Source organism: Trematomus bernacchii, unplaced genomic scaffold, assembly GCF_902827165.1.
Source record: "Trematomus bernacchii unplaced genomic scaffold, fTreBer1.1, whole genome shotgun sequence".
Taxonomy (NCBI): domain Eukaryota; kingdom Metazoa; phylum Chordata; class Actinopteri; order Perciformes; family Nototheniidae; genus Trematomus; species Trematomus bernacchii.
In genome coordinates, this window is record NW_022987756.1 from 1 (window position 1) to 9,686 (window position 9,686).

The window sequence follows — 9,686 nt, forward strand, 5'->3', positions numbered from 1 at the left end:
CAGAGCCGACCAGCCGACCAATCAGAGCAGCTCTGGTTTCAGACAGAGGGTGAAAAGAGGAGCTGCAGCTCAGACAGTGTGAGAGGAATAAAGAGCTTTCTGAACTTTAAGGCATGGAGACATGAGCAGGAAAAGCCTTTAAAGAATGTTATTAAATGTGGAGTGGATTCAGACTCTCGTGTTTGTTGACTTGTTGACTTGTTGACTTGTTGCAGGAGCGTCCAGACCGCGAGGCTTCAGAGACTCGAAGAATGATAAAACTGCGTCTCTGCATCTAGGTACGGTCACACATCACTAAAGATATCACAGAACAAACCAAACGTCCTCACCAACATCTGTTTAACACGCATTTAGTGAAGACCTCTCACAGAGCAGCATCAGGGGGCCCTTAATACCAACAGCTGTTTAACACACATTTAGTGAAGACCTCTCACAGAGCAGCATCAGGGGGCCCTTAATACCAACAGCTGTTTAACACACATTTAGTGAAGACCTCTCACAGAGCAGCATCAGGGGGCTCTTAATACCAACAGCTGTTTAACACACATTTAGTGAAGACCTCTCACAGAGCAGCATCAGGGGGCCCTTCAATACCAACAGCTGTTTAACACACATTTAGTGAAGACCTCTCACAGAGCAGCATCAGGGGGCCCTTCAATACCAACAGCTGTTTAACACACATTTAGTGAAGACCTCTCACAGAGCAGCATCAGGGGGCCCTTAATACCAACAGCTGTTTAACACACATTTAGTGAAGACCTCTCACAGAGCAGCATTCAGGGGGCCCTTAATACCAACAGCTGTTTAACACACATTTAGTGAAGACCTCTCACAGAGCAGCATCAGGGGGCCCTTCAATACCAACAGCTGTTTAACACACATTTAGTGAAGACCTCTCACAGAGCAGCATCAGGGGGCCCTTAATACCAACAGCTGTTTAACACACATTTAGTGAAGACCTCTCACAGAGCAGCATCAGGGGGCCCTTCAATACCAACAGCTGTTTAACACACATTTAGTGAAGACCTCTCACAGAGCAGCATCAGGGGGCCCTTAATACCAACAGCTGTTTAACACACATTTAGTGAAGACCTCTCACAGAGCAGCATCAGGGGGCCCTTCAATACCAACAGCTGTTTAACACACATTTAGTGAAGACCTCTCACAGAGCAGCATCAGGGGGCCCTTCAATACCAACAGCTGTTTAACACACATTTAGTGAAGACCTCTCACAGAGCAGCATCAGGGGGCCCTTCAATACCAACAGCTGTTATTGAGAAGCACCATCCAGAAAGAGCTTTTGATGAGGCTTCATGTCGTTTCATATATTCAAACTCTGGCTAAATGATGTTTTTATTGTCAGACTGAAAAGTTAAAAGCAGCTGATTTTTAATCTTCTATACAATCTGAAGTGGGTAAAGAAAACTGACTTTAAGAACAATACGTCTTGAGTATAAAGGACTCATTTATATAAACATGATTACAAAAAGACCTTTGCCAGGATAAGGTCTCCGTAAAGAGGACAGAGTGAACACCGGGAACCAAAGAGCTGTTATTGAGAATGTGAACGTGAGTTTCCTGCAGCTCACTCTTTGTGTTTCCGATCCTCAGAGGGCGACGAGGACTATGACGACGACTTCAACAGGTGAGACTTCAGTGTTGGTTTGCATTGTGCTTTGCCTTCCTGAACAACACTGATGGTTTATTCATTTTGTTATTCTCTGTGGCCTCGTGATCTTTGTGAGCGGTTAAATAATAAATACTAATTTCCTGTCTGTGTTCCCGGCTCCTGGAGGGGATATATAGTTTATTCCCACTATGAGTAACAAACTGAACGTGTGACAGCGCCCCCTACAGGCTGCAGGGTTCACTACAGCCTCAAACCTGACCAAACCACAGCTAACGTGTACAGTGTGTCCTGAAGGTGGCGCAGAACTCTAAATCAGGATATATAAGAGTTCTGAGGAGTTAATGCAGTTTGTCTGTTGCAGCCATCGCTCAGATCTGTCCAGGAGCGAGCTGAGCATCGGAGAGGAGATCGAGGAGGTGTCCATCGAGGGCCCGGAGAACAGCGACAAGGTGATACTGCTCCACCTGCACCACCTCAAATATACACTACAGCCCAATGGGAACAGTTACAGTCCAATAGCAACAGTTACAGTCCAATAGCAACAGTTACTGTCCAATAGCAACAGTTACAGTCCAATAGGAACCGTTACAGTCCAATAGGAACCGTAACAGTCCAATAGGAACAGTTACAGTCCAATAGGAACAGTTACAGTCCAATAGGAACAGTTACAGTCCAATAGCAACAGTTACAGTCCAATAGGAACAGTTACAGTCCAATATGAACAGTTACTGTCCAATAGGAACTGTTACAGTCCAATAGCAACAGTTACTGTCCAATAGGAACAGTTACAGTCCAATAGGAACAGTTACTGTCCAATAGGAACAGTTGCAGTCCAATGGGAACAGTTACAGTCCAATAGGAACCGTAACAGTCCAATAGGAACAGTTACAGTCCAATAGGAACCGTAACAGTCCAATAGGAACAGTTACTCTCCAATAGGAACTGTTACAGTCCAATAGGAACAGTTACAGTCCAATAGGAACAGTTACAGTCCAATAGGAACCGTAACAGTCCAATAGGAACAGTTACAGTCCAATAGGAACCGTAACAGTCCAATAGGAACAGTTACTGTCCAATAGGAACTGTTACAGTCCAATAGCAACAGTTACTGTCCAATGGGAACAGTTACAGCCCAATGGGAACAGTTACAGTCCAATAGGAACAGTTACTGTCCAATAGGAACCGTAACAGTCCAATAGGAACCGTAACAGTCCAATAGGAACAGTTACAGTCCAATATGAACAGTTACTGTCCAATAGGAACTGTTACAGTCCAATAGCAACAGTTACTGTCCAATAGGAACAGTTACAGTCCAATAGGAACAGTTACTGTCCAATAGGAACAGTTGCAGTCCAATGGGAACAGTTACAGTCCAATGGGAACCGTGACAGTCCAATAGCAACAGTTACAGCCCAATGGGAACAGTTACAGTCCAATAGCAACAGTTACAGCCCAATGGGAACAGTTACGAATAGGAACAGTTACAGTCCAATAGGAACAGTTACTGTCCAATAGGAACTGTTACAGTCCAATAGCAACAGTTACTGTCCAATAGGAACAGTTACGAATAGGAACAGTTACAGTCCAATGGGAACAGTTACAGTCCAATAGCAACAGTTACAGTCCAATAGGAACCGTGACAGTCCAATAGCAACAGTTACTGTCCAATAGGAACAGTTACGAATAGGAACAGTTACAGTCCAATAGGAACAGTTACTGTCCAATAGGAACAGTTACGAATAGGAACAGTTACAGTCCAATAGGAACAGTTACTGTCCAATAGGAACTGTTACAGTCCAATAGCAACAGTTACTGTCCAATAGGAACAGTTACAGCCCAATGGGAACAGTTACAGTCCAATAGGAACAGTTACTGTCCAATAGGAACAGTTACAGTCCAATATGAACAGTTACTGTCCAATAGCAACAGTTACTGTCCAATAGGAACAGTTACAGTCCAATAGGAACAGTTACTGTCCAATAGGAACAGTTGCAGTCCAATGGGAACAGTTACAGTCCAATAGGAACAGTTACAGTCCAATAGCAACAGTTACAGTCCAATAGCAACAGTTACAGTCCAATAGGAACAGTTACTGTCCAATAGGAACAGTTACAGTCCAATATGAACAGTTACTGTCCAATAGCAACAGTTACTGTCCAATAGGAACAGTTACAGTCCAATAGGAACAGTTGCAGTCCAATAGGAACTATTGCAGTCCAGTGGGAACAGTTACAGTCCAATAGGAATAGTTACAGTCCAATAGGAACTATTGCAGTCCAATGGGAACAGTTGCAGTCCAATGGGAACAGTTGCAGTCCAATGGGAACAGTTACAGTCCAATAGGAACTATTGCAGTCCAATGGGAACAGTTGCAGTCCAATGGGAACAGTTGCAGTCCAATAGGAACTATTGCAGTCCAATGGGAACAGTTGCAGTCCAATGGGAACAGTTACAGTCCAATTGGAGCAGTTGCAGTCCAATGGGAACAGTTACAGTCCAATAGATGTGTTTCTGATTGTGTGTCTCTGTGTGTTTCTGATTGTGTGTTTCTGATTATGTCTCTGATTGTGTGATTCTGATTGTGTGTCTCTGATTGTGTGTCTCTGATTCTGTGTTTCTGATTGTGTTTCTGATTGTGTGTCTCTGATTGTGTGTCTCTGATTGTGTGTTTCTGATTGTGTGTCTCTGATTGTGTGTCTCTGATTGTGTGTTTCTGATTGTGTTTCTGATTGTGTGTCTCTGATTGTGTGTCTCTGATTGTGTGTTTCTGATTGTGTGTCTTTGATTGTGTCTCTGATTATGTGTTTCTGATTGTGTGTCTCTGATTGTGTTTCTGATTGTGTGTTTCTGATTGTGTCTCTGATTATGTGTCTCTGATTGTGTTTCTGATTGTGTGTCTCTGATTGTGTGTTTCTGATTGTGTTTCTGATTGTGTGTCTCTGATTGTGTGTCTCTGATTGTGTGTTTCTGATTGTGTTTCTGATTGTGTGTCTGATTGTGTGTTTCTGATTGTTTGTCTCTGATTGTGTTTCTGATTGTGTGTCTCTGATTGTGTGTTTCTGATTGTGTTTCTGATTGTGTGTCTCTGATTGTGTTTCTGATTGTGTGTCTCTGATTGTGTTTCTGATTGTGTGTCTCTGATTGTGTGTCTCTGATTGTGTGTTTCTGATTGTGTGTCTCTGTGTTTCTGATTGTGTGTCTCTGATTGTGTGTTTCTGATTGTGTGTCTCTAATTGTGTGTTTCTGATTGTGTGTCTCTGATTGTGTGTCTCTGATTGTGTGTCTCTGATGTGTTTCTGATTGTGTGTCTCTGATGTGTTTCTGATTGTGTGTTTCTGATTGTGTGATTCTGATTGTGTGTCTCTGATTGTGTGTCTCTGATTGTGTGTCTCTGATGTGTTTCTGATTGTGTGTCTCTGATGTGTTTCTGATTGTGTGATTCTGATTGTGTGATTCTGATTGTGTGTCTCTGATTGTGTGTTTCTGATTGTGTGTCTCTGATTGTGTGTTTCTGATTGTGTGTCTCTGATTGTGTGTCTCTGATTGTGTGTCTCTGATGTGTTTCTGATTGTGTGTTTCTGATTGTGTGATTCTGATTGTGTGTTTCTGATTGTGTTTCTCTAATGTGTCTCTGATTGTGTGTTTCTGATTGTGTTTCTGATTGTGTGTCTTTGATTGTGTTTCTGATTGTGTGTCTCTGATTGTGTTTCTGATTGTGTGTTTCTGATTGTGTGTCTCTGATTGTGTTTCTCTGATTGTGTGTTTCTGATTGTGTGTTTCTGATTGTGTGTTTCTGATTGTGTTTCTGATTGTGTGTCTCTGATTGTGTTTCTGATTGTGTGTCTCTGATTGTGTGTCTCTGATTGTGTTTCTGATTGTGTGTCTCTGATTGTGTGTCTCTGATTGTGTGTTTCTGATTGTGTGTCTCTGTGTTTCTGATTGTGTGTCTCTGATTGTGTGTTTCTGATTGTGTGTCTCTAATTGTGTGTTTCTGATTGTGTGTCTCTGATTGTGTGTCTCTGATTGTGTGTCTCTGATGTGTTTCTGATTGTGTGTCTCTGATGTGTTTCTGATTGTGTGTTTCTGATTGTGTGATTCTGATTGTGTGATTCTGATTGTGTGTCTCTGATTGTGTGTCTCTGATTGTGTGTCTCTGATGTGTTTCTGATTGTGTGTCTCTGATGTGTTTCTGATTGTGTGATTCTGATTGTGTGATTCTGATTGTGTGATTCTGATTGTGTGTCTCTGATTGTGTGTCTCTGATTGTGTGTCTCTGATGTGTTTCTGATTGTGTGTCTCTGATGTGTTTCTGATTGTGTGTTTCTGATTGTGTGATTCTGATTGTGTGTTTCTGATTGTGTTTCTCTAATGTGTCTCTGATTGTGTGTTTCTGATTGTGTGTCTTTGATTGTGTTTCTGATTGTGTGTCTCTGATTGTGTTTCTGATTGTGTGTTTCTGATTGTGTGTCTCTGATTGTGTTTCTCTGATTGTGTGTTTCTGATTGTGTGTTTCTGATTGTGTCTCTTATGTGTCTCTGATTGTGTGTCTCTGATTGTGTGTCTCTGATTGTGTGTTTCTGATTGTGTTTCTGATTGTGTGTCTCTGATTGTGTGTTTCTGATTGTGTTTCTGATTGTGTGTCTGATTGTGTGTTTCTGATTGTGTGTCTCTGATTGTGATTGTGTGTTTCTGATTGTGTTTCTGATTGTGTGTCTCTGATTGTGTTTCTGATTGTGTGTCTCTGATTGTGTGTTTCTGATTGTGTGTCTCTGATTGTGTGTTTCTGATTGTGTGTTTCTGATTGTGTGTCTCTGATTGTGTGTTTCTGATTGTGTGTCTTTGATTGTGTGTCTCTGATGTGTTTCTGATTGTGTGTTTCTGATTGTGGGATTCTGATTGTGTGTCTCTGATTGTGTGTTTCTGATTGTGTGTCTCTGATTGTGTGTTTCTGATTGTGTGTCTCTGATTGTGTGTCTCTGATTGTGTGTCTCTGATTGTGTGTCTCTGATGTGTTTCTGATTGTGTGTCTCTGATGTGTTTCTGATTGTGTGTTTCTGATTGTGTGATTCTGATTGTGTGATTCTGATTGTGTGTCTCTGATTGTGTGTCTCTGATTGTGTGTCTCTGATGTGTTTCTGATTGTGTGTTTCTGATTGTGTGTCTCTGATTGTGTGTCTCTGATGTGTTTCTGATTGTGTGTTTCTGATTGTGTGATTCTGATTGTGTGATTCTGATTGTGTGTTTCTGATTGTGTTTCTCTAATGTGTCTCTGATTGTGTGTTTCTGATTGTGTTTCTGATTGTGTGTCTTTGATTGTGTTTCTGATTGTGTGTCTCTGATTGTGTCTCTGATTGTGTTTCTGATTGTGTGTTTCTGATTGTGTGTTTCTGATTGTGTGTCTCTGATTGTGTTTCTGATTGTGTGTTTCTGATTGTGTGTCTCTGATTGTGTTTCCGATTGTGTGTCTCTGATTGTGTGTTTCTGATTGTGTGTTTCTGATTGTGTGTCTCTGATTGTGTTTCTGATTGTGTGTCTCTGATTGTGTGTCTCTGATTGTGTCTCTGATTGTGTGTCTCTGATTGTGTTTCTGATTGTGTGTTTCTGATTGTGTGTCTCTGATTGTGTGTTTCTGATTGTGTGTTTCTGATTGTGTCTCTTATGTGTCTCTGATTGTGTGTCTCTGATTGTGTGTCTCTGATTGTGTGTTTCTGATTGTGTTTCTGATTGTGTGTCTCTGATTGTGTGTTTCTGATTGTGTGTCTTTGATTGTGTGTCTCTGATGTGTTTCTGATTGTGTGTTTCTGATTGTGGGATTCTGATTGTGTGTCTCTGATTGTGTGTTTCTGATTGTGTGTCTCTGATTGTGTGTTTCTGATTGTGTGTCTCTGATTGTGTGTCTCTGATGTGTTTCTGATTGTGTGTCTCTGATGTGTTTCTGATTGTGTGTTTCTGATTGTGTGATTCTGATTGTGTGATTCTGATTGTGTGTCTCTGATTGTGTGTCTCTGATTGTGTGTCTCTGATGTGTTTCTGATTGTGTGTCTCTGATGTGTTTCTGATTGTGTGTTTCTGATTGTGTGATTCTGATTGTGTGATTCTGATTGTGTGTCTCTGATTGTGTGTTTCTGATTGTGTGTCTCTGATTGTGTGTTTCTGATTGTGTGTCTCTGATTGTGTGTCTCTGATGTGTTTCTGATTGTGTGTTTCTGATTGTGTGATTCTGATTGTGTGATTCTGATTGTGTGTTTCTGATTGTGTTTCTCTAATGTGTCTCTGATTGTGTGTTTCTGATTGTGTTTCTGATTGTGTGTCTTTGATTGTGTTTCTGATTGTGTGTCTCTGATTGTGTCTCTGATTGTGTGTCTCTGATTGTGTGTTTCTGATTGTGTGTTTCTGATTGTGTGTCTCTGATTGTGTTTCTGATTGTGTGTTTCTGATTGTGTGTCTCTGATTGTGTTTCCGATTGTGTGTCTCTGATTGTGTGTTTCTGATTGTGTGTCTCTGATTGTGTGTCTCTGATTGTGTCTCTGATTGTGTGTCTCTGATTGTGTTTCTGATTGTGTGTTTCTGATTGTGTGTCTCTGATTGTGTTTCTGATTGTGTGTCTCTGATTGTGTGTTTCTGATTGTGTGTTTCTGATTGTGTCTCTTATTATGTGTCTCTGATTGTGTGTCTCTGATTGTGTGTCTCTGATTGTGTGTTTCTGATTGTGTTTCTGATTGTGTGTCTCTGATTGTGTGTTTCTGATTGTGTTTCTGATTGTGTGTCTGATTGTGTGTTTCTGATTGTGTGTCTCTGATTGTGATTGTGTGTTTCTGATTGTGTTTCTGATTGTGTGTCTCTGATTGTGTTTCTGATTGTGTGTCTCTGATTGTGTGTTTCTGATTGTGTGTTTCTGATTGTGTGTCTCTGATTGTGTGTTTCTGATTGTGTGTTTCTGATTGTGTGTCTCTGATTGTGTGTTTCTGATTGTGTGTTTCTGATTGTGTGTCTCTGATTGTGTGTTTCTGATTGTGTGTTTCTGATTGTGTGTCTCTGATTGTGTGTCTTTGATTGTGTGTCTCTGATGTGTTTCTGATTGTGTGTTTCTGATTGTGGGATTCTGATTGTGTGTCTCTGATTGTGTGTCTCTGATGTGTTTCTGATTGTGTGTCTCTTGATTGTGTTTCTGATTGTGTGTTTCTGATTGTGGGATTCTGATTGTGTGTTTCTGATTGTGTTTCTGATTGTGTGTTTCTGATTGTGTTTCTGATTGTGTGTCTCTGATTGTGTTTCTGATTGTGTGTCTCTGATTGTGTGTTTCTGATTGTGTGTTTCTGATTGTGGGATTCTGATTGTGTGTCTCTGATGTGTTTCTGATTGTGTGTTTCTGATTGTGTGTCTCTGATTGTGTTTCTGATTGTGTGTCTCTGATTGTGTGTTTCTGATTGTGTGTCTCTGATTGTGTGTTTCTGATTGTGTGTTTCTGATTGTGTGTCTTTGATTGTGTGTCTCTGATATGTTTCTGATTGTGTGTTTCTGATTGTGTGTCTCTGATTGTGTGTCTCTGATGTGTTTCTGATTGTGTGTTTCTGATTGTGTTTCTGATTGTGTTTCTCTGATTGTGTGTTTCTGATTGTGTGTTTCTGATTGTGTGTCTCTGATTGTGTGTTTCTGATTGTGTGTTTCTGATTGTGTGTCTCTGATTGTGTGTTTCTGATTGTGTGTTTCTGATTGTGTGTCTCTGATTGTGTGTTTCTGATTGTGTGTCTCTGATTGTGTATCAGATGGAGGACGCCACGCAGGACCTGAGCGTCTCTCAGCTGTCTCTCAGTCATGGTGCAGATTACATGGAGGCGGTGCCCTGAACTCCCAGCATGCACCTGTACAGTTTGACGATGAAATAAATGAATGTGTTACGCAAGATGGTGAACGTGTCTTTGTTTTAGAGACGAAGGATCTTCAGACCACCAGATATTCAAACGTTTATTTCTGACCTTTCTTCCATAAACTATTCAGTTCAAGTATTCTGATTCAATCTTTAATATCAGCGACTCATCGGTGAGAAGAGATGAGA

The 9,686-nt window shown here is 41.0% G+C and overlaps 1 protein-coding gene across 1 annotated transcript; it reads left to right on the top strand.

Moving 5' to 3' along the window:
* Positions 1-215: 215 nt before the first annotated feature.
* LOC117496584 (FGFR1 oncogene partner-like) lies at positions 216-9,533 on the top strand (the record flags this gene model as incomplete). Its single annotated transcript, XM_034148287.1, is given in 4 exon segments — positions 216-278; positions 1,612-1,645; positions 1,992-2,079; positions 9,397-9,533. Coding segments are annotated over 4 exon segments (266 nt in total), but the record flags the coding sequence as incomplete, so codon positions are not given.
* Between the last annotated feature and the right edge of the window lie 153 nt (positions 9,534-9,686).